Source organism: Typopeltis vanoorti, chromosome 4 (assembly GCF_054136105.1).
Source record: "Typopeltis vanoorti isolate ZY-2024b chromosome 4, IOZ_Tvanoo_1.0, whole genome shotgun sequence".
In the NCBI taxonomy this organism is placed as follows: Eukaryota; Metazoa; Arthropoda; class Arachnida; order Uropygi; family Thelyphonidae; genus Typopeltis; species Typopeltis vanoorti.
In genome coordinates, this window is record NC_143552.1 from 76,254,664 (window position 1) to 76,280,938 (window position 26,275).

The 26,275-nt window shown below is 35.9% G+C and overlaps 1 protein-coding gene across 1 annotated transcript in view; it reads right to left on the reverse strand.

Moving 5' to 3' along the window:
• The window catches only part of LOC150107422 (transcription initiation factor TFIID subunit 1-like), a 960,372-nt gene that overhangs the window by 218,184 nt on the left and 715,913 nt on the right, over positions 1-26,275 (reverse strand). The window contains exon 30 of the mRNA XM_090391850.1: positions 10,598-10,734. Within this exon, the coding sequence (XP_090247976.1) occupies positions 10,598-10,734 (137 nt within the window). The remainder of the gene's footprint in view (positions 1-10,597; positions 10,735-26,275) is intronic.

Below are 26,275 nucleotides of genomic sequence, written 5' to 3' on the forward strand. Positions count from 1 at the left end.
ATTTAAAAGTTTGGACCCTTCTTCATTCACATACAAGATGTCAGAAAGGATGGATAGCTGGAACCCACCTGAATCATGGAAGAGAATAACTTGTATCATGATGATTCGTGCCCGCCATCAAAATAAGGATATTACGACTGATGCCCAATGCTCCCTGAATACAGTAAAAACAATCAGGCATGAACTAGAGACTTGCAATGGTGACTACGAGGATGTAGCAAGAAGAAAGATCCCTAGCAGACGATCTGATTGCGTTCGTACAGCAGAATTCCTCGCAAATCTGCAGGAACAGGTGTTGAAGAACCCTGGCATTGGAATTCGGGCTTTGTTCGTGGAGTTGCTAACTGTAGTCAAGCCCTGGATAACAAGGGTAGGCAATGGTAGGCCGTATGTATGGCAGCAGGATTCGGCCCCTTGCCACACCTCTGGGAAAAGTCAAAAATGGTTGTCTGACAATTTCTACGACTTCACCAGTCCAAATGTTTGGCCTCCAAACTCCCCAGACCTTAACCCCATGGATTATTTTGTATGGGGCGCAGTTGAAAAAGACACCAATCGCACTTCCAGTAATACAAAAGCCCAGTTAATGGATAAAATTAAAACAGTTTTTGCGGCCCTTCCCAGGGAGACTGTAGCATCAGCTTGTTCGAGGTTCCGAAGCAGAATTGAAGCTGTGATCGATGCTAATGGTGGTTATTTTGAGTAAATCTTGTTGATAGTATTGTAATTAACTCTGCCTGTAATGTTTTTTTGTCAATTCATTAAATTTAATAGATACAAAGAAGATTTTCTTTTTCCTTACGAAACTGTCAAATTTATCCCGAACACCCTGTATATATATATATATATAATAAATTTTTTAACTTGGCATTATTAATTATTAGGATAACCAAGTAATTTTATAAACTTGGTTATTTTAACTCCTAGTTTATAAAATCTACCCAGACTGGTTTCAACCTTTTTTTGAGGTCTCCTCAGTGAGTAGCTAGACCCTAAATACTAAAGTTTTAGTAATACGGAGCCTTATCATCTTTACTTATAGAAGTTGCAACAAGGTGTTTTAATTTTTAATAAAAACACCTTGTTGTGACCCTACCCATAATGCATTGCAGTATACATCTTCTAGCGAGATGTACTTTACATTATGGGAAAATACTAAGAATAGTGATCAGAGCTTTACTCACCTTTACAATGAGTTGCCCTGGTGTTGTACCATCTTTAGACTTGAACTTTGTTTCAGGCACAAACTTAATTGTTTGCATACTTGGGATTAGGAGTTAAAATAACCAAGTTTATAAAATTACTTGGTTATCCTTATATATATATATAATAGATGAATTAAAAATCGATACCAGCCTGCCATCTAAAATTGGAAAAAAAAAGCCATTCAAGAAATGAAAAATGGGATAGCTGCTATACATGATGGTATCACACTGCAGAGGTTTTAAAAACTGATATCACAAATATTCTCTACCCACTATTTCAAATGGTTGGGAAAAAAAACATTCCCTAGTGATTTGAATACAGGGATAATAAAATAACAAAGAAATTTGATTTAAGAAATTGTAATAGTTGGAGGGGCATAAACCTACAATGTGTTAGCAAACTTTTCTGAAAAATTATTCTTTCGAGAATTTTCAATATTTTTAATGAAAGCCTGAGAAGAGTGCAGTCTGGTTTAAGGCCAAATAGATAATGTAATGATCATATTAACATCTTAAGAATAAAAATCTAACAGTCTGGTGAATTTAACTCTCTTTATATTTGCTGTTGAAGAAGAAGAAGAAAAAAAATTGATTGATTCAGCCAGAGAGCCATGTGGTGAGGTTGTCTGCAAGGATAGAAAAATCAGAACTCTTTGGTGGACACAGGAAGTTAAACAGAAGTGAAGGAAAAGAAGAAAGCATATCAAAAGTTCCTGGAAAATAAGTCAGCTTGTGCTCTTAGAGAATACAGATACAAATGTAAGAAAGCTAAACACTGTGTAAAACTAGCTAAACAAAAGTCATGGGAAGACTTTGGTACGAACATAGAAAATAAATATCAAGACGGTTGCAAAATATTCTGGAGGTTGTTGAAGAAGTTCAGAAAAGGTGGAAAGAGTGCTGTAAAAGGAATTAGAGATGATAAAGGTGACATGAAAACTGGAGAGAAAGCTATCCTTGAAGTATACAGTAATTACTTTGAAAAATCGCTAAATGAAACTAGCAGTGATGACAGCACAATGATAAATAATACTGACCAGGCATGCAATCAGGAATACATATCCATACTCGAAGTAGAAAAAGCCTTCAAAAGTCTGAAATGTGGAAAGGCAGCTGGAGTAGATGATATTCGACACCAGAAATGCTCAAGTATGGAGGTATAAAAGTCTTACAGTGGCTGCAGTGCATGGTTCAGAGGGACGAATTCCGATGATTGGAGTAGAGCTCTCATAGTACCCATATATAAAAAGGGAAATAAAACTGAATGTGAGAATTACAGATCTATTTCTGTACTGAGTATTCCTAGTAAGATTTATGCCAGTATACTTGAGAAACGGTTGAGAAGGGTTGTGGAAGAGAAGCATGGTGAAGAACAAGCTGAATTCAGGCCAAATAGAGGCTATCAGGAACAGATTTTCACTTTACGACAGATAGTTGAGAAATCATGGGAATATAACGAAGATCTGTATTTAAGTTTTGTAGATCTGGAAAAAGCATATGACAAGGTGCCAAGAGAGAAACTATTCAACATGCTACAGTTGTATGGTGTCAGTGAGGAATTATATCAAGCAATACTTAGTCTTTATTTGAGGTGTAAGTCAGCAGTTAGAATTGAAGGAAGTACAAGAAGATGGTTTAATGTTAAATCTGCTTTCAGACAAGGATGTATATTATCCCCCTCTGTTATTCATTATCTATATGGATCACATTATAAAGGAAAGTGGTATTAAATCTGATATAAAAGTCATGCTACAGATATTAAAATGACAGTCTCCCAGATCTTTGGCAAATTAATGCAACCATATTTGTTGAGATTGGGAGAATGTTTCATATCTGATGCTGATTCTAAAAATATGTCTCTCAGACCTATAATATATGTTTATTGTTGTATTAATGTATTTCTATGTAATATAGATGTTTCCTCCATATAATCCTATGTGAAGGAGTATGCAGAGAATACTTTGCCAATCCCTACTACTCATACAGATGATTGAGGATGTAATTTTTGTGTTCTTCAAGGTGAACATTAACTGATTTAGCAGTCTGTCCAAAGTTTGTCACACTCCAGATACAAGGAACTTTATACACTTCAGGATGGTCAAAAGGATGCAGTTGATCTTCACAAGAAAGTTTCAATGAAAGGTTTGAAAGTGGCATGCAGAGCACACTGAATTTTTTTTTTCTCTAATATACCATTAACATGTAGGATGAGAACAGTTTTGATGTGATCCTGTGTGTTGGGCATAGGGGATGGAGATGCATGTGGTATTTTATCTATTTTATATGGGCTGTAGTAATTGATTAAAAAATGCTGCAAAGGAACCTAAGCTTAGTTTCAAGGGTTGTATCATTTGAATAAATAGCGCTTGATGAGTAAGTGTTTTGAGGATGCCATACTGTTGAGAATGGTAGTGATGTGACTGTTTATGTAAATACTTTTCTGTATGAGCAGAAATGAAAAAGAATAATGAGTCATTAGGAACTTGTGTCACTAGGGTATCTAGAAAGGAAAAACAATTGTTATTTTCTTTTTCTATGGTGTGCAAGTAACCCAGGCATATTAAGTAAAATTTTTATAATGTATTTAAGAATATATTGTAATCTGAATACAAATGTAAAGGATACTGTCAGTATACAGGAACATATGAAAGGATCTTCCTCTTGAAAGTTAATAATATATTAAAAAATATATGCATTTAAATGCTGTTTATGACATGGAACAATTGTTGATTATTACAGAAAGCTCAATGGCCAAATTAATTTTTTTTTGTATTTTCTATTTTGATCATACTATTTCTACCATATTATTTTACTATATATTAATAATTACATGTTGAAATCTAATATGTGTTTACATCTTGTGAGTGAAACTGACAAATAACCTTTAAAACATCTCAATATACACATAGTGTAAATATGTAAGCAATTGGGTGTGATTACAAGAAGGGGTGAGGTGAATTAAAAAATTCAACTTGGGTCAAGTTCTTGTTATGTAAAGGTCTGTAGAATGTAACTCTTATGTAAATTGGGTCTGTCAGTATTGAGAAAGTACTTGACATTATTAGCATTCAGGAATATGTGAGCAGAGCTAATCTTAGATGGTATGGTCATTTAAACAGAATGGGAAAGGAAAGATTAGCAGAAAGATGTCTGACGCCAGAAAGACAATATCTGGGGAGGCTGATGCAGTTAAAAGTGCCTTAGAAGACTGAAATATAAGATCTGACAATAATGGAATCCTGACAGATAGACTAATTTGGAGGAAATCTGGAAATACTTTTATTGGGATTATATTGATCAAGTGAATATAACAAAAACTAAGTTATACCAACTAGTTTCACCAACTAAGTCTGTTGGCATCTTCAGGGTACATAACTGATGTACGGCACTAAAAAGTAAAAAACTGTTACAAACTATAATCAACCGATTCCAATTATATTAAACAAAGAACAGAGCGCGTACAATACATTCATAGAGCGTGGATGATATCACTTGTTGTTATTTAGGAACGTTCTATAGTTGGCACTGTAATTCAGTTCTGGAGAGTTGAAGGATCTGATAAGGGTCTTCCAGATCATGGGCAAGATTAGTCCTTGGTTCCTGTTAAGGTTTTGTATACAGCGGGCAACTGTTGTGGCCTCCTTAAAAATTCGGGAGTGGAAGTCCTCCTCCATGTAAGGAATTGTGCTTTTATCCCACTGTATGGTATGGTTCGTTCTTGAGAAATGAAAAGCTAATCCCGATTTTTCTTCTCTGTTATTATTGACATCACCTATGTGTTCTTTTTGCCTAATTTCAAGGCTCCTTGAAGTTTGGCCGATAATAACAATAATAACAGAGAAGAAAAATCGGGATTAGCTTTTCATTTCTCAAGAACGAACCATACCATAGAGTGGGATAGAAGCACAATTCCTTACATGGAGGAGGACTTCCGCTCCTAAATTTTTAAGGAGGCCACAACAGTTGCCCGCTGTATACAAAACCTTAACAGGAACCAAGGACTAATCTTGCCCGTGATCTGGAAGACCCTTATCAGATTCTTCAACTCTCCAGAACTGAATTACAGTGCCAACTATAGAACGTTCCTAAATAACAACAAGTGATATAATCCACGCTCTATAAATGTATTGTACGCGCTCTGTTCTTTGTTTAATATAATTGGAATCGGCTGATTATAGTTTGTAACAGTTTTTTACTTTTTAGTGCCGTACATCAGTTATGTACCCTGAATATGCCAACAGACTTAGTTGGTGAAACTAGTCGGTATAACTTAGTTGTTGTTATATGCACTTGATCAATATAATCCCAATAAAAGTATTTCCAGAGCTTTTTGGTCAAGAAAATTAAACGTTTTTTTTTGGAGGAAATCTGTCAAAAGGAAGTCAGTAATAGCGTCAACTTTTCCTGTATCAATTTCCTGTACCTGTATCAGGGCAATTTCACGCATTCAAATTTGTTGAGGTTTGGAGAGCTTCTCAAGGATGAAGCAGATTCCAAGAACACCTGCTCATATTTGCTATGGTGGAGTAAAGTGGCCTTCTTCCAGCATATCCTGTGGTGAGTCCAAAGCATAGTCAGCAAGTCCAGAATGGCCATAATAGTGGAACAGGATATAGTCCATGTGTTCAGAAATTCTGATATTGGCTGTCTTGCTTGTTTAGTCATGGTAAGACAGCTTGCAAGAGCAAGGTACCTGGTAAACACCTGGCAGATCTAAGAAATGTAACTGGTCTTTGTAGAGGAGATAAGGGATGGAAATTTGTTATGTTGTCTGTATGTGGTTGTAAGGTTGCATTTCTTTAGGATTTTTGTTAATTTTTCATATGTGCTCTGGATATATGGAATGGTGATAGATTTTGTGTAGTCTCTGTTCTGAAGTGTGTGTGTGGGGGGTGTAGTTAAGGGGTTTTAATATTTTTTAGATTTTGTGGGATTTCTAGCCATTGGCTAAGAAATGTTGAGAATGTGGTCAACTTCAGTAGCTAGTGCACAGTAATCAAACGAAATTTTGTCCTGTTATACAGGGATTTTATATTCCATATTGTTGGGAGGGGGAAGTGAGTGTTAGTGACTGTATCTACCAGCATGTGTGTTTTCTGAAAACAAAGAATGCCAGGGATCAATTAGGCTGGCATTTAATCAGAGTATCCCAGACACTCTGATTACATGTTGTTTTCCTTTTCTAGGGTAAACTGGATCCTGGGATGTTGATTGCATATAGATGTGTTAAGAAAATGTTGTGAGTATACAGGCAATGTGGCCAAATGAAGGAAGAATTTTCAGTTCTCTAACTGGTTAGGGATCATCATCATCATCAAATTCCTGTCATGTACCCTCAAAGGGTGTACAGGATATGATAGTACTACATGAAAAAATTACATCATTACTAACTTCCTATCTATAATTTTCCTCCAAATCAGTCTGTTACTTGTCAAGACTCCAATATTATCAGAACTTATATTTCTAACATCTAAGGCACTTTGTACCGTATCAATCCACCTATATCATGGTCTTACTCTGGGTCGTTTTGCTGCCAACCTGGCAGAGAACACTTGTTTTGCTAATCTTGCTTTGCCCATTCTATTTAAGTGACCATACCACCTGAGATTAGCTCTGCTAATGCATTCCTGGATGCTGACAATGTCAAGTTCTTTCCTAATATCCTCGTTTTTAATATGATATTGCCATTGATGCCATCTGTTCACGCCTATAATCTTTCTCAAGACTCTCATATCTGCGGTCTCTAGTCTTTGGTCAAGTGTTTTACTTCTGAACCAGCTCTCATATCCATAAGTTAAAACTGGTTTGAACACTGTCTTGTATACAGCTAATTTAGTGTTCCGACAAATTTCTCTCTTATTCCATATGAATTTATTCAATTGGCTTCCCACCATACCAGCTTTGCTGATTCTGTTGTCTATTTCCATATTTAATTTACCATCTTCACTAAAAATTGTGCCTACGTAGCTGAAATGTTTTACTTGTTCCACAGGTTCTCCATTCACAACACAGTTGACATTTTCAATGATTCTGCCTATTTTCATTGTCTTTGTCTTTTTATTGCTGATCTTCATACCATATCTATTACAACAGTTATTCAATTTAGTCAAAGAATCTTGCAGACTTGTAGCAGATTTATTTAGAAGTATAATATCGTCTGCATAAAGCAAAGAACTGACATTAATATCTCCAATTCTAATATCATGTTTAATATCACTTCCCTTCATAATGTGATCCATATAGATAATGAATAACAGAGGGGATAATGTACATCCTTGTCTCACACCAAATTTAACATTAAACCATCTTCCTGTAATTCCTTCAATTCTAACTGCTGACTTGCAACTCAAATAAAGACTAAGTATAGCTTGATATAATGCCCCATTGACACCATATAACTGTAGCGTATTGAATAGCTTCTCTCTTGGCACCTTGTCATATGCCTTTTCCAAATCGACAAAACTTAAATACAGATCTTTGTTATATTCCCATGCTTTCTCAACTATTTGTCGTAAAGTGAAGATCTGATTCTGACAGCCTCTATTTGGCCTGAATCCAGCTTGTTCTTCACCAAGCTTTTCTTCCACAATTCTTCTCAACCGTTTCTCAAGTATACTTGCATAGATTTTGCCAGGAACACTCAGTAGGGAAATAACTCTGTAACTCTCACAATCAGTTTTATTTCCCTTTTTATATATGGGTACTATGAGAGCTCTACTCCAATCATCGGGAATTCATCCCTCTGTCCAGGTTTTCTGAACTATGCAGTGCAGCCACTGTAATACTCTTATACCACCATACTTCAGCATTTCTGGTCAAATATCATCTACTCCTGCTGCTTTTCCACATTTCAAGCCTTTGATGGCTTTTTCTACTTCAAGTATGAATATGTATTTCTGACTGCATGCCTGGTCAGTGTTTTTTGCCACTGTGCTGTCATCACTGCTTGTTTCATTTAACAGTTTTTCGAAGTAATTACTCCATACTTCAAGAATATCTTTTTCTCCCGTTTTCATGTCACTTTTATCATCTCTACCTCCTTTTACAGTACTGCCATTCAAGAAGATTAGCCTCGTATTTTGTGTTGAATACTGGCTACTCCTTTTCCTTGATTGTCATTGCCTGAATATAACATTTTGTATTTATTACTCAGAAAGATCTCACCAATTTTTGTCTTTTTTGTTTCAGTCACCCCTATTATGTCAATCTGGTACTTATCTAATTCCTCAGCTAGCTCCATTTCTTTGCCATTCAGGCTTCTTATGTTGATAGTACCGATCTTTAACTCTGGTGATGTTGAGTTGGGGTCTGTTAGGATATTGGGAGGAAATATAGCTTGGATAAGGTTCGAGGTGTCTTTAATGAATATCAAGGAGACATCAAAACTAACCATTATGTGAGTGTGTTGGAATGTGAGGTTTTCTATACTGGGTTTGAAGTGGGCTGAGTTTTTCTGTGTGAAGGAGTGTTGCCAGTATATTGTGAGAGCACCTTGGCTAAATTTTTGTTTAATTTACATGTGGGTTGAATCAATGCCATCCACAATTGGTAGTAATGGAACATTCTGTTTATGGATTTTTGGTAGCCCATATATTGGTGGTGGTGATGGAGGGAAGTCTAGAGTTATATGGTTTAAGTTTATTGGTATCTTCCATAGGTCAAGAGATTGCCTTTTCAAGGAGTCTGTAAAATGTTCCGATCTGTGTATTGGTGGGATCATGAAAAATTATAGGAAGGTAGGTAGAGCAATCTTGAAGTCAGGAGGCAAGCTTACCTGTGTAATCTTTTTGGTTTTAAACTAGTGGTATTCAAACACTAGCCACATTTCCTAGACCTGCCAGGTGTTTACCAGGTCTCTGGAAGCTGCAAACTGTTTTACTATGGCAAAACAGGCAGGACAGCCAATATCAGAATTTTTGAACACATGGACTACACCTGATTCCACCATTATGGCCACTCTGGACACTAACCACAGGATACATCAGAAGAAGGTTACTCTTCTCCACCACAAAAAATACAAATATGAGAGACTATTTTGGAATCTACTTCAGCCCTGAGAAACTTTCCAAACCTCAACAAATTTGGATTATGAAACTGCTCCAAATTTGGGAAGCACACATCCTCAGCTCTTCAAGCCAATGGCTAAGCCTATCCATTTCAGCCCACTGGGGGAGGGGGGGGGGGTCATTTAGGACTCTAGGCAGAACTGTGATCCCTGATGATGGCAATTAGACTTTGCCAAAATACAGGAAGTATTAATTAAAGTTATTATTATTATTAAGAGAGATCTCCAGGAAGTCATGAATTCATCAAGGAAGGTCATATTATTTGCATCAGCTTTCATACCTGTTCTTGAATTCATTCACACTACTTGCACACACACAACATTCAATGGTAATTACACACGACTCTATGAGGAAAAAAATCTAGGCTTCAATCCCTTCTTAGCAGCATTCATCTTCAGCTTCCAAGGATGCCCCTTGTTCTTTCCCCACCCTCCATAAAATGAAAAACTCCATCAACTGAAATCTTGTATGACCTTTTCAGAAGTATGCAAGTCTTAATCATATTATCCCTCCTTTCTCCTGTTTGCTAGTATTTTCAGCCTACAAATTCTCAATCTGTCTTCATAATGAGTATTACACAATCGTGATATCATTTTTAACACTTCTTTGCACTCTCTCTACTGCATCACAATCATCATGAAACCAGACCTGCATGAAAAAGTTCAAGTGAGGTCCTATGAAGGCTTTCTAAAGAGGCAAAATGACTTCCTTATCTTTATATGTCAAGGTTCGTTTCAGAATTGCCAGTATTCTCTGAGTTATATTTAAAATTTCTGCTATATGACCCTTGAACTTCAACTTCCTGTGTACTAAAACTACTACTACTATTATAATTCATATTCAGCATATGTTGTAATTTCTTGAAAAATTATAGTTATATGCTGCAATGTTTCTTAAGACTTCTTACTGAAAATACAGTATCATATGATAAAAATTTTTTTTTGTTTTTTTATTTGTCATTCAGAATAAAGTAATATTCAGACATCATTCTAATTCAAAGTCAGAATCAAACAAGCAAAAGACAGTTTTAATCTTAAATTTATTCTCCAGTTTATTAGAGCAGAATTATAAACAGAAGTATGTTATGTGACTTTTAATGTGAGACTAAATGAAGTCTGTGAAAATGTACATTACTATATAATTATTTATTCTAATGCACAAAAGGTTGTAGGACCTATATAGTACATTAGTACTATGACAGAAAAAAAAAAACTACATTTACATAAATCAGTAACAATAATATGTACAAATAAATTGGCTACAATTAAATCATGCATTTTGCAATACATGCAAGAATACGTTAGGTAAAATCAAAGGAATTCTTACATAAATGCTGGATCCTTTGTTGTACGAATTCGCACATATGTGTCAATAACAGCTGGCTTTCTCACAGTTTCAATTCTAACATATTCTCTGCCTTCTGCATTTCGAAAAGTTCGATAAATCTTTAAAATTCTTCCAGTCTAAAATAACCATATTTCATTATAAACAGATGCTGCAAACAACTAAACTGATTTCAAAAAATACAATACAGTCAATTCTCACTGTAGCAAACTATTGAAAAGTCCCAACATAAGTCCTATAGGCATAATGCCTTTCTCAAGAAAATTCATCATAACAAACACTGCACTATGAGTTTACTATAGTGAGAATCAGCAATAAATGTATACTGATCAATATGTATCAAAATTATCAGAGTACTTATTGGGAAGATATAGTGCTTAATACCTCACAAAACTATCATGGTTCTTACTTGCATAATTCATAATTAAATCTTTTATAATAAAATTTATAATGAAAACTTTAATGCACTACTTTCTACAATGTTAGAAGAACTTTTGATGAAATTCTAGTGAGCATGATTTTAGGAAGTCTCTAAAAAATCTGCCATGTTTTTTTCCAAATTTCAGAATGCTTGGCACAAAGTGGCCATCTCTGCTTGTTAAGTTTCATACCTTAACATAACATAGCAAGGCAGGTAACATAACGCACTAAATTCATCTCACATCACCAAACATTACACTTATGAAGCCAAGCAAATATGCAAATTTGTTTTGTGAAACCAAGCAAATGACATATCTTCTTCATTTTGTTTGTCCACATTCCACATCATACATGTAGTCTTTAGTCCTCTTTTCACCCTGCTCAAATAGAATGGTGAAATGAAACACATGACTAATGAAAATAATCATCACCATCATTTACTGGATATCCGCTAAAATAAAAAGAAAAGATGACAGACTTGTGTACTTAATACGTGCAGGGATAGAAGACTTTTACTCTATTGCTAACATTACATAGCAATAGAGGGATGGAAGTAAGACTAAAACATATGTTAATGTACATTAGAAAGTGTACATTCATGATATTAATGAGAGATAATGGCAAAAAAAAAAAAAATGTTCAGTGATAGAGTAACCCATACTGCCTTCCAGTAGAAACCAGTAGCATAGTTAGTTTTTGACAATCTTGACAGATCTGTAGAAAGGCATTTTATTTTATTTTAGTGTGGCACTTTCAATAACTGGTAAAATATCCTGTGACTAATACCCTTAGCAACTCCATCAATGCCATAGCATTGCTACACCATTGGGTGGAAAGTAGATTCAATTACCAAAACCAGCTTGCTGCTATGAACAACATTTGGAGCTCATCACCTATCTCAGAAGAGAAAGAAATTCAGAAATGATGTTGAGTGATAGGGCTAATTTGAGAGTTTTACCAATACAGCACCTCAGTGGAGAGGAATGTTTGAGAGATTTAAGTAATACAACAATTTTCACAACATTTTGTGAAATTCTAGTGAGCATGATTTTAGCAAGGCAGTACATTAGTTAATGTACGTTCATGATATTAATGAGAGATAATGGCAAAAAAAAAAAAATGTTCAGTGATAGAGCAACCCATACTGCCTTCCAGTAGAAACAGTAGCATAGTTAGTTTTTGACACTCTTGACAGATCTGTAGAAAGGCATTTTATTTTATTTTAGTGTGGCACTTTCAATAACTGGTAAAATATCCTGTGACTAGTACTCTTAGCAACTCGCCATAGCATTGCTACACCATTGGACGGAAAGTAGACTTAATTACCAAAACCAGCTTGCTGTCAAGAACAACATTTGGAGCTCATCAGCTATCTCAGAAGAGAAAGAAATTCAGAAATGATGTTGAGTGATGGGGCTAATTTGAGAGCTTTACCAATAAAGCACCTCAGTGGAGAGGAATGTTTGAGAGATTTAAGTAATACAACAATTTTCACATTTTCCCTCTTGCTTCAAATTCTCAAGAAAGATATTATTTCAAAGCAAGTTGGCAGTTTTACTAAGTATTCAGTGAAGCAGGTCTACCTACATTTCTTAAGGGCACACTAAAAAGTGAATTAAAAACTTAAGTTTCTGACAGAGAGTCTTCAGCTTCAGGTATCATGTTGAATCTAAAATCCTTAATGCTCCCCTTAACAGTGGTAAAGTGTTCCATTCACTCACAATTCTCCATGTAAAAAATCTACTCCTCACACCCTCTCTTCACTACACTCTTACACAACTTCTAGGGATGGTCTCTAGTTCTTCCTCTCTCCTTTCTACACATTTTATAATCTCTTCTATATTAATCCAATAAAATCCTGTCACTAATTTAAATGTTTCTATCATATCACCTCTTTTATTGCTATCTACCAAACCATGTAAAACCACATTCCTTTAACCTCTGTCCATAGCCAACATTCCAGAGCCCTGATATTGTCTTTGTCACTCGTCTGGACCTTCTACAATGTTTCTACATCACAATGAAAACCAGGTTACCAAATCTGAGCATATTAGTCCAAGTGTAGTCTGACCAGTGCTTTATACAGTGGTACAACCACCACTATATCCCTCCATGTTTGTGTATTTCTTATCATAGCAGCAAAATGATATGCAGTCTTTGCAACACTTGCAATATTGCTATAAACTTCAGTCTACTGTCAATCATCACTTCCAGATCTTGAATCTCATCCACTTCCTGCAGTACAATGACATCAATACAGTACACAGCTTTATATCTCTGCACTCCAAAATACAAAATATTGCACTTATTAATATTAAAACTACAACCCATTCATTTGTCCAAGATAAATGCTTATTCAAATCTTCCTGAAAGGAATAAACATCAGTAGTACTCCTTATAATTCTCCCCAATTTTGGATCATCAGCAAAGATCTGAAGAATCCACATAACATATCATTTACAAAGAAGTTAAACAGCAGGAACTCAAGAAAACCCTGGAGTATACCACTAGTTACTCTCTCCTTTTCTAAGACACTGCCCCATCATAGAAAACTTGCTGGTATCAATCAGAGAGCCAATCCCTGATTCATCTAACCAACATATCCATTCTTATCCTCTGTATCTTTACACTAACTCATGAGGTAATCTATTAAACAATTTTGTAACATCCAAGAATACCACTTCCTATAAGTCTCCCATATCAACACACTTGTTATCTTATAAAATACAAGTAAAAAAAACAAGACCTGCCTTTTTTCAAACCAGTGCTGACCATCATCTCAATCCTGTATTCTATTTCTAACCAATCTTCCCATCATTTTGACTACAACTGCTGTTATGCAGATCCTATAATTGGAAACATCTATCCTAAAACCATGCTTGTGGAGTGGTACTATATTCCCACTCATTAGGAATTTTACCTGCTGCAAGGCTGTGCAGGTAAGAGTATATAGGCTTCACAAACTATATACTCCTCATTAAATAACCAGCTCAAGGGCATAGATAACTATTTTGCAAGTTACTTAAAAATATCTAGTCATATGTCATACATTCTCACAGACTTATTAACATCTAACCCAATCAACACCTGATATATATCTGATTCTTTCACTTCAAAATATCCTAATACTTGCCTCCCATCTACATATTGCACAGCATCACTTACACCAGTATGATATACACTGATGAAGTGCTCATTCAATAATTCAACTATATCCTTTGCAATGGTCACTGTACTAACATGACTATCTACCAGTGTCAACCTGCCATAATTATTCTTTCTCTTGCTTACCATATATCAAAATAATTCCCTTGGATTATCATTGGCCTGACTAGCCAATCTCCTCTCATGCTACACTTTCTTTGCAATGCTCATCACCTACCTTCCCTACACTATATACTCCTCATGGATATCATCACAACTGTCACTTGTACTTCCTCAAAAAAATTTTCTTTGCCAACACACAATCTCTAAATAAAATAAAGTTTAAAAAAAGTAGATATAAAAATAAATTAAAAACAGAACTACATTAAACATTTCTAAAGTCCTCTCTTAGTGAGATTTCCTTCTGGGCTTGTTCTGGTTGCTATAAGGGTTCCATATGGGTCCTCCTCCACATTCTTGAAATGATTAGTCCATTTTTGTTCAGGTTTGGATTGTGTTTTAGCATTTCACAAGCTTCTTTAAAATTTTCTCTCAAACCAGGTGTAGGGACTTGGTACCTTTCCAGTCAATTCTATGGTATGTTTAGAGTGCATGGTCTGATAGGCCTGTTTTTCCATAATGGTGGTATTCAATGTGTCGTTTATGTTCGTCTTTTCTGATTAGGATAGTGCGTCCTGTTTCCCCTATGTAGGGTAGGTTACATGTGCACTGGATTTTGTAAACCCCTGGGTGGGCCAGTGTGGAAGAGGATCTTTGGAAGAACTGAGTAAATTTCTTAATTGTGTCGGGGGTTTGAAGTAGTCTTGATGTTGTATTTATGTAGTGTTCTGCCTATTTTTTTGTGAAATGCCTCTAACATATGATATGGCTATGGTGTTCTTATATTCTTTTTTGTTTTTAGTGGAGTTTTTATGGAGGATCTTGTGAACTGTTTTTTTTTTATTATAGTCGTTTTTTCCAAATGTACGGATATGATTTCGAATTTTTGGTTTAAAGCTTCTTCATTCGAGCCAATAGTTAGTGCTGTGTTTGAGGGTGCTTATGATTCCTAGTTTTGTGTTGGGTGGTGGTATGAATTTTTTGTGTATACTAGCCTGTGTGTGTAGGTTTGCAGTAGACCAAAAAGGAGAGACAGCCTGAGGGAAGACGTGTGATGAGTGTGACTAGAAAAGGAAGGAGTTGTTGTTTTCGATTTCAATGGTGAATTAGATACGTTTGTGTTGTTTGTTCAGGTGGCTAAGGAATTTTGAATGTTTCGCATCAGTAGGGCCAAATGGCAAAAATATTATCGACATATCTGAGCCAGACTTTAGGCTGGCCGAATCTAGAGCTCGTTGTTCAAAATCTTCCATGTAAAAGTTAGCTACTGGGGAGGAAGTGGTGAGCCCATGGACATACCTTATTTTTGTAGGTAAAAATTGTTTTGCCACACGAAATACCTGGAGTGGAGTATGTGGGCAAAGAGGGCTGTGATGTCAGGCAGAATTATGTTCTGTAGGAGAATAATAGTATCATTGATCAGGACATTGGTGAAAAGGGCAGTTACGTCAAAGCTGACTAACAAATCTTGGTTATTGAGTGTGATGTTTTTAATTTTGTTTATAAAATGTTGTGTATTTTTTATGTAGGAAAGGGAATGAACTACTAACTCTTTGAGTGTGGCTACTAATTTCTGGCTAAGTGGTAATTTGTAAGAATGTGGAGGACCCATTTGCAATCCTTATAGCAAGTGGAACAAGCTCAGAAGGAAATCTCAATACGAGAGGACTTTAGAAATGCTTAATGTAGTTCTGTTTTTAATTAATTTTTATATCTACTTTTTTTAAACTTTATTTTATTTTTTATTATTATTATTATTTTTTAATACTATTAACTTTTTTGTTCTTTTCTCACTAGAGGTCAGGCTAGATAAAAGATTAATAAGCAGCTTAGATTCATTTTACCTTTGTAAAGTGCAGTAGCATGTAGCTTGGTTCTTGTACATATGTATTTTTCTGATGATGACCTCAATACAGAGGTTGAAACATCAATTGTTACTTTCCTAATATTAAGTAAAGTAATTATTTTGACACACGTGTCATATATCCCTAAATTCTTAACCATGAATGCTGACCAGCGTGTAACCTTAAAAGAAAGAACTCAGCCATCTTGCTATTCATTATCTCTGCTCTTCTTCTCAACTCACCATTAAAATATCTGGGCAACATGCTAACAACTTTCATAATAACACTATTATCCATTAAATCCATATTATATTCATAACAGCTTACTCAAGTCCATATCAATATTCCTTTATCACCATCTAAGTCATTCGTGCTTGCAACGAATGCTAATTCTGATGCTCACTCTTTCCTTCTCTGCAAAGCATCAGTTATTTGTTTCAGCATTCCACCAGGAAAGTATGTTTTGTGTATTTTGTAATTCATCACACCTCTAATGATGGAGTCCCCATACAATTCTATACAATTATGCTTTCACTCTTTCTTTATAATACTAATTCCTTCCTCCTCATTCACATCAGCCAACCTCTTCTTTAGATGTTTAATTTGATCTTCTAGATGTTTCATTTCACTTTTCATTTTCATCAAGTTTTGCTTAAGTGCTTCCGCTCTGTTTCCTTTGTTATCATTACTAACCTTTCTATCTGATATCCATTTAGTATCAGCAATGCTAACACCCATTTCGCAACACTCTAACTTATCATTACACTTTTCACATACAGGGTATTTCAAATTAAAGTACCCCTATTGAGAGCTATCTGTAAAGAGAGAGAACCAATAGATGAAATACCCTCAAATTTGGTGGATACTCGAACCAAATCATGGGCTGTACTCTTTGATCTCACTTCTTCTCCATATATTTTGATTGGAGATTGAATTCTTACCTGAGTTATTGCCTGAACATGCCTTACTTGTTAAGTATTTCTATAGGAATGGGGAAAATGCTGTAGCAGCATCTCATGAGTACAGGTGTCTAAAGACTTTGTGAAAAGGCTCAATGACATCAAATGCATGCAATGCATGGTTCGTCGATTTGAAAAGACAGGCTGTTTAATAATCCAACCAGGAAGAGGGAATAAATCTGAAATTCCATAACTGGCTGAAGATGTTGCAACTGCAGTTGCTGAGCAGTCAAATGAGAATGCTGTAGGTTCATAATAGTGCACATGTCATAGCAAGACAATTAAATCTGCACAATTAATTCTCCACAATGGTATGGAGAACTTTGCATAAAGTGTTGAAATGCTACCCATATAAATTCAGTTAAAGCCAAGAGTTGTAAATGGGAGATGTCAGCATCTGAGAATCTTTTGTATTGACATTTCTGGCACACATGGAGGTGGATGAGGATTAACCGTGAAACATCCTATGGAGTGATGAAACACATTTTCATGTTTGTGGAACAATAAATATTCAAAACTGCTGAATCCAGGTTACAGAGAATCCCTGTGCATTACAATAAGCCTTACAGTCACTAAAGGTCACGATATGGATGGGATTTATGGCCAAGTTCATTATTGAACATTTTTTCTTTGAAGAAATCCATTGAACTGGACCAGTGACCTGCACAGTCACAACTGCATGCTAATGGGACTTGTTGAGTACTTTTGTCACCTTGAAATGGCAGAATAGAGGATGTCTGAACACAATACTGTTGATGCAAGATGGAACACCTATTCACAGAGGATAGAGTAATCAATCAACTCGTGTTCTATAAAATGGCCACCACTTTCATCAGACTTTAACCTATGTGACATTTTGGCTTTGGGGTTACCTCAAAAGAATGGGGCAAAGTTCTTTACCTGGTGGATTTGAAAGACAAAATTACACATCATGTGTGAAACTTTTCAACAGATAGTTGTGTTCTGCTGTAGACAATGATGCTCTATCAGCTATCTATGGCAGTATCAGCTATTGGTGCCAAACAAAGACAACACAGTGAACGTCACCTCCACTGATCATCTGGATCTCCTTGCAGCATGTCAACTCTATATGATATTTTTTTTGTATCACATTATTTTATGAAATGAGTGAAATAAGCATCACTGAATAACTTCATTTATCAATGACTCTGAATCATTCACAATCACATTACATTATGGTTCATATAAATGTAATTTTCTCTCCTCTCACAATACTACATTTCCCTAATCGGTAATTTTTTGAAATTTTTTTTTTTTTTTTTTTTATTGTCAAAATCCCTTTCCCATCTGGTTAGGATACCCACCACTTTGAGAAAATTTCGTCTACTGGGTTTTTTATACAAATTGCTCTGAATAGAAATACTTTAATTTGAAACACCCTGTACATTACTTTTCTTCTTTTCATTCGTCCTAGCAGTGTACAAATCTTTCACATTTTTTGATGCCTACAAAAAGCAATTCTTTTAAAGTAATGCATTAAACTAAAAACTGAGGAAATGTTAGTCTCCCATTCCTAGTGTAAGAAAAGATGAATGCATTATTTTGAGATTGGAAAAGACTGCTCACAGTCATACTGACAGATAATGCTTCATGAGAGAAAAATCCACAATGAGCAAACAGATGATTAAGGAAATAATCATCTATGATTATTTCCTTAATCATCTGATGGTAGAAGTTTTTTTTAAAAAAAACTTCTACCATCTAAATAAATTCTGATGTTCTTTCATTCTGATCTCACAATGAAAGGTGTATTTTATTGAGCAGTATGGTTATATTACGATGCCAAGTTAAAAACACAAGTGTAATGGCATATATTCCATTTATATATATGCACAGGGACTCTGCTAACCTGTAACATTCAGCTGCCAAGTAGCATGCCATGAAGATACATACGTGCACACATGCACGCGCACATACAGACAATCTAATAACTTACAATAGTTTCATTTTCTGCAATATGTGAGTGTGCTGGGATGGGGAAAAACATGAACTCATTAGGTAATTTTTGGTCTGTGAGAAGACCAAAAAATGCAGAACCTAGTCTCCCATGAATAAAATTGTATGTAGTAGTCAACAGACAGTGTAAAGTTAATTGTTGTTGCCCTAAGTAGATACTGCAGTTTATGTATGCCAGAGACATCAAATCTGAGCTTAAGAATAAGAAGGTGCAATTTCTGGCACTGGTAGATGCAACCTCACCAAAGTTACAGGCAATACTGAGACTTGGCTCACATTAGATGATGTGGGGTATTACGGTGATTAGATCATTTGAGGGCCATTGCATTTTCAGGGAGGCCAGAGAACAGATGAGAGAAGGGATACTGCTGGTGAGAGCATATGAATTGCAGTCAAAAAGGAAACAGAAGTTAACAGAAAAGAAGAGTTGCATGCAGTGAATTTGAGGCAATCTATATGAGATAAAGACCAACAGGACAAAATATATAGTTGGTTGCTTAAAAATTGGTCAGCAAGATGCAAGGAAAGAAACAGATGACATCATTAGCAAATTAACATGAGAGTGAGTAATCATTATGGAGAACTTCAACTGCCATGACAAATTAGAAGGAAGACAGATCACATATGGGGAAAGAAATGGAATTTATTCACCTATTAAAATATGATCACTTGAAACATCACGTTGAGTAATATAACTGGTAACCATATCAGACTTTCTGATGTGGTTGGCAGATATATTATAGGTGATAAACAATGCCTCAGATTTCAGAAAGTGATTATATAGTCTTAATTTGAATGTTTGTCAAACATGAAATTCTCAGTTAAGATGAGGTATTAGCCAAAACTACAGATCAGGTAACTATGACAAGTTTAAGAGGCAGCTTGAAGCAGTGTCATGGCATATGAATCTGCAAGGGAAGGATGTTAGTAGTGTACAGGAGATGGTCAAGGAGAGTCTGAAGAAAGCAATATTAGACTGCATAATCCAGATCAGGAGATAAATCTGGTAGATTCAAATGGATGAGAAGTATCATTAAGTAGAAGCTTCTTAATGTAAGTAGAAGTCTCCATTAAGTAGAAGCTGTAAAAAACAAGAAAATGCTGTGGGAGGTCACAGAAGCAGAGTTACTAAGTGAGCGCAATGCAAGGGTTCACCATGTGAAGATAATGCAGAGACCAATACGATAGAAACTGGTGTAGGAACAGATATTCGTGAAATGAAAATACTTATATTGCAGAATCTCAATGCAAATAAACTTTGGGATTTTTGGGATATCAGCCTGAGTATTATAAGAATGTACAAAGGAAATGACATTGCTTTTGACTTGGCTGTTTAACTTTGTATGTGAATGAAAGGAGGACAAAATAATTCCATTGTATAAAGGCAGTTCCAAAACAGAAGCAGTAAATTATAGAACACTAAGTGTCCCAGGAATGTTGATAAATTGCGAGTTTAAGAACATTACATTCTATGAGGGATAGCATGGCTTTGTGAAGGGTATACCGTTAGCGCCTCTGTAGTGCAATTGGAAGAACGACGGTACATTGCACCTTCGATTGGAATAGGCCTAAGTTCAATTCTCGTCGAGACAGGAGGAATCTTTATCTGGACAAATTCAATTGAAGGTGAGTTAGCCGATCTCATACAGAGTTAGCAGGGTTTTTTCTCCCGGAAACTCAGGTTTTTCATCCCACATACAGACAAATCGGCCCTTCAGAACACAAGCAATTTACAGACAAAAAATACGGTGGATGGTAGATGGCGTTGATGGAGATGATTTGTAGTAGAGGTCCGTGTAGTGGTTGAAACAGTTGTAGGTGTCCTCCCACGATGAGTCGTCGGACTCCTTGGAGGTATCAGGAGGAATAATAATAATAATAATACTATGCCTTAGCAATTTACTTACTTTTTTTTTATATATAGATATATATAATAGTGACTGATGAGTTGGATAAAAGGAATGATTATGGTTGGTCGATAGTTTATGCAAGGACACCAAAGATTAAAGCAGTACAGAAGGTAATGATAAATAATAATAAATAAATAAATTAGTAAATTACATATTATGCAAACAGCAAATTTAAAAAAAGTTTTTCTGCACATAATTAGAATTAATAATCAATTTGTATAAATTAACTGTCTGTAAAAAGCTAAAAACTTCATGCAATTTGTCCAAATTGATAAGCTCTGTCTGAGTGTATATAGCTTGGCCAGATTAATAAGAATTTCATTCCTTTCTCAAATGAAGTGTTGGCACTCCACCAGAATATTGCAAATGGAGAAATACATGTTGCATTTGCACACATAGGTCATAAACCCTCAATAGAAAAAAATGTGTAAGATGACTGTAACTGGAGCCTAGCAAGAAAAACTTCCTCTCTCTCTTCTGTTGTCACATTGACTAGGATGTCAATGCTTTATTTCAGGCATAATCTTGTGCAATTTATTTGTCAATGTTTCCTGTCATGATGACTGCCCATTGGTTAATCAGCTTTGTTCTTATTAACTGTCTGAAGTCTGTATATGAGACTGACAAACAGTACATTGGGGGGGGGGGGATGTGTGAGCTTATATAGCAGCTGCAGTCTCATTTTCCTTAATTTCAATGAGGCTGAGAATCCAGCACAAATGAACATCAAAATTAAGGATCTTCATTTTGTACAATAATTGTAGAGCCCAAGAAAGCACTGGATGTGGATTGTACATAGGAGAGATATCCTATAAAGAAATTTGTAATGATAGCAGTTTTCTTTTATGTATAAAAGGAAAAGTTGAATGGCATTCAGATTAGCTGTATAACTACCATTCAAGGGGGATCAGATTGGATATAATACGATCAGAAACTAGCAACACAACCAACAGAGGTCTAAAATCTTGAACTGTCAGTATAGATGAATAAGAAATCAGAATACCTCTGTTCTGTGCACATTAAACAACTGCAGATAAATGGATGATGTAGTATGGAACTTCCTTGGCTGGCATACTGATACGTTGCATGATGGATTGCACACCTGCCAAGGAGGAATGCTATGTTTAGTACAAACATAGCATTCCTCCTTGTTATGTTTGGTACAAGTAATAAATGTTATGTTTGGTACAAGTAATAATGTCCACATTCATGCCCACAACTTGCAATTCGTTCTTATGCATACATGTGAATGGCAATCTGATATGTGTAAATACTGAGATTCCAAATGTAGTGAAAAAAATACTAGTCCAGGATGTTTTCAAAGAGACTTTATTTTTAGGGCATAGTAAGGAGACAACTATTATCAAAAGAATTAAACAGCAGGTTCATTAGTAAAGTCTTTCAATGAGTGATATGTGAAATGCACAAGTAACAATTCGCATACTCTGATGATGGATAGGATCAAACATCAGAGTGTGCTCTCCTCTGCAGAACAGTAAACTTTGGACCCATAATCAAGCTTTGATTGAAAGAGTATAGGAGAGGAAAGAAAAACTGACCTGCACTATAGAGGACAGTGTGCAAAGAATATTCAACGCTCTTTTGCACTTTTCTCTTAGTTGATAAATGTGGACAAGAAAATCTTAAATCTTTCTGTCAAAAATGAGTCCAAAGAAGCTGGTTTCTGTTGCAGCTGGAATAATAATATGTCCACCCTTAACTCTGGGTGAAAAGGATATTTTCAGCAGAAGTATACACATACACTTTTTTCTGTCAAACCAAGAAGGGATATGATTGATTACTTGCTGAAGATGGCTTTCATCAACTCTTACATTACAAGAAAATACAGTATATTGTGAAGTTATCAACATATAAAGCAATGATCAGTGTGAGAGGAATTTGTTCAGTAACTGAGTTTGCTTTGGCAGCTAAGAGTATAACACTTAAGATAGAGCTTCAGGAACATCCTCTTATTGGCAAAATGACAGGATAATGTGGTTCTTTCCTCATGGATTTGGAAGATTTGGCTAAAGAGAAAAAAAAAATTCATAAAGACTGGAAGATGTTCACTGAGACTTACATTATAGAGATCTTTTAATGCACCATCTTCCAGGCTGTCATAAGCTTTTTCCAAAAAGAAAACTGAAATCCATTTCAGAAATGTGCTTTTTATGTGTTTCTAAAGGAATCAAATGGTTCGACATTCAGTGACATATATGAAAGCCACAATGTGTGATGGATAACAAATAACTGTTTTCAAAGTAATACAGAAGCCTGGCATTTACCATTTCTCCAAAATTTATTAAAGACCACCGCTCAGAGAGACAGGCCAGTAATTTTGAGCTTCTATTGTTGGATCTTTTCATGGTTTTGGTATGGCAATGGCAATTGACCTATTACGTGAATCTGAAAAACTCTCCCTCAGTATGAGTTCTGTTGTACAGTGAAGGAGATGAACTGAAAATTGTGGAATTTCATAACGGATGTTATCAGGCCACATCACACTGACAGGAGACAGTAAAAGTGCTCTATTTAGTTACTCATTAATGAACAGCTAATTGCATAGCTGTTGCTCATTTTTAGAATTAGAATGAGCATTCAACATTGCCCATTCACTTAAGTACATACCCATTTGTTTTAAGAATGGCTGAATCCACACTTGACTGCATCCCCCCCCCATATTTCTAGTTTCCCTGATTTTGCACTTCTAACCTCTTAATGAACAATGCTCTTGCCAAACATCGAGCTCCAAAACCATTCAAATGAAATGAATTAGACATACAATTTTTCCACTTGGATATACTATAAGTAAAAGATGCCAAGAAATTATATTCTTGGTTTAATCCTTTATCCTAGTGTAAACCTTTCTTTTAGGCTTGCACGGTGATCCGAATGCATTTTTGGAAATTATGGAGACAACTACCGTGTTTGAATAAAAACTTTAGTTTACTATTACTAAAATTTTACAATTCGACGTTTCAACCTTTATGTCAAGGTCATCTTCTGGAGTGTACAAATATACACAAGCTATACTGCAATCATACTGGTTCGTTAAAGACACTGACTAACCGCTACCACAATTGTTGGCCTGACCTCTGGTGAAAAAAAAAAAAAAAAAAAAAAAAAAAAAAAAAAAAAAAAAATTATACATCAACGCTAGAGTCCTATTATTTGTGTTGTCTATTATATACATATATTAACATCATTCCAGCCAGTTTGAGTGGAATGGTTTCTAATACTAGCGGATTGGCTAAAGTCCTGACTTATGCTGAATCTTTCAAATTAGGTTGGCTGAATGTGTGCCATCCAGATCCTTGGAATTTTCATACCATCTTTATTGTTGATATTTGGGTGGTTTATCAGGATTTCGCAGGATTCTTTAAATTTTCTTTCGTACCATATTTTTGTGCGGCGTAAGGAGCAGGTGCTTTTCCAGTTGATTTGGTGTAAGGTGTTAAGTGCATGGTCTGAGAGGCCTGCTTCACCATAATGGTTACATTTAATGTGTCTAATGTGTTCTTTCTTGCATATAGGGATTGTCCGTTCTGTTTCACCAATGTACGGTAAGTTACAGGTGCCGCGGATGCAATAGACTCCAGGATGTGCTAATGGGAGGAGAGGATCCTTAGAGGAGCTGAATATGGTTTTAAGTTTAGTGGGTGGTTTAAAGGTGGCATTGAGGTTATAATGTTGTAGGATTCTGTTGATTTTTTCTGATAACCCTTTAATGTATGGGATGGCTATGGTTTTACTGTAATCTAGATTCGTTCTTGTTGTGGTTTTATAGAGTATTTTATTGAACGGTATTTTTGTTATAGCCATTGTTTATGAATGTGTCACTAATGATTTTTAGTTCTTGTTTCAGGGCTTGCTGGTTAGAGCAAATAGTTGTGGCTCTGTTTTTAAGGGTGTTTATGACTCCATATTTTTGTGCTGGGTGGTGGTATGAATTCGCATGTATGTATTGGCCCGTGTGTGTCAGTTTTCGGTAGACCGTGAAGGATAGACTGCCTGAAGGAAGACGTGTGACTAGTGTGTCTAGGAACAGGAGCGTATTTTGGTTATTGATTTCGATGGTAAATTGTATGCGTTCGTGTTGTTTGTTTAGGTGGCTGAGGAATGTGTTTAGCGTTTGTCGCCCGTGCGGCCAGATCGCGAACACGTCGTCAACGTATCTGAGCCAGATTGTCGGTCGAAGCATGGCGGAATCAAGAGCCCTTTGCTCAACGGTTTCCATGTAGAAGTTCGCGATTGGGGGGGATAATGGTGAGCCCATGGCTGTACCTTCCTTTTGTAGGTAGAATATGTTTTGCCACACGAAGTAACCGGACTTTAGTACGTGGGCAAAGAGGGCCGTAATGTCGGGCGGAAATTTGTTCTGTAGTAGGAGAATTGTGTCATTGATGGGGACATTAGTGAAAAGGGCAGAAACGTCAAAACTGACTAATAAGTCGTCTTTGTCGAGTGTTATGTTTTTGATTATGTTTATAAAGTGTTGTGTGTTTTTTATGTAGGAGGGGGAATGACCTACCAACTCCTTGAGTGTTGCCGCTAATTTCTTGGCTAGGTGGTAATTGGGACTGTCTATTCCTTCCACTATTGGTCGAAGGGGCACATTTTGTTTGTGTATTTTCGGAACCCCATATATTCTGGGGTGGCAGGCGTAGTGGGGTTTGAGTTTTTTAACTGTGTCTGGTGGCCAAGAAGTGACGGACTTTAGTAGTTTTTCTGTTTTGTCCTTTATCCTCTTTGTTGGGTTATAATTTACCATTTTATATGTGTTGTTATCAGCTACTAGTTGGTTCATTTGTAGTATGTATGTTGACCTGTCAAGGACAACAGTGGCACTGCCTTTATCAGCTTTCGTTATTATTACGTTTTGTTTGGCTTTTAATGATTTAATTGCTGCTAATTCTGTTTTAGTCAGGTTGTTCTGTATGGTTTTCTTGGTATTTAGGACATTACTGGTTTCTAGTCGTATTTTGTTCTGCTATGTTGTTAGGTAGGGATCTGATGCCTCTTTCAATGTGGTAGATAAAATCTAATTTGTTTACCTTTTTTGGCGCTATTGCGTAGTTCAGTCCTTTATTCAGCAGCGTGAGTTCGCCGTTGTTCAGGGTGTGGCTTGATAAGTTGATCACATGGTTCTTGCTTGTCGGTGGTTGGTCGCTCCTTGTCTCCCTTGTTTGTTGTTCATTGTTGTTTCTCAGGGAGGAAGTCCTCTGATTGGCCGCCATATTTTGCCGTTGTTTCAGCCTGTGGAATTTTTTCTTGAGTTTTTCTTTG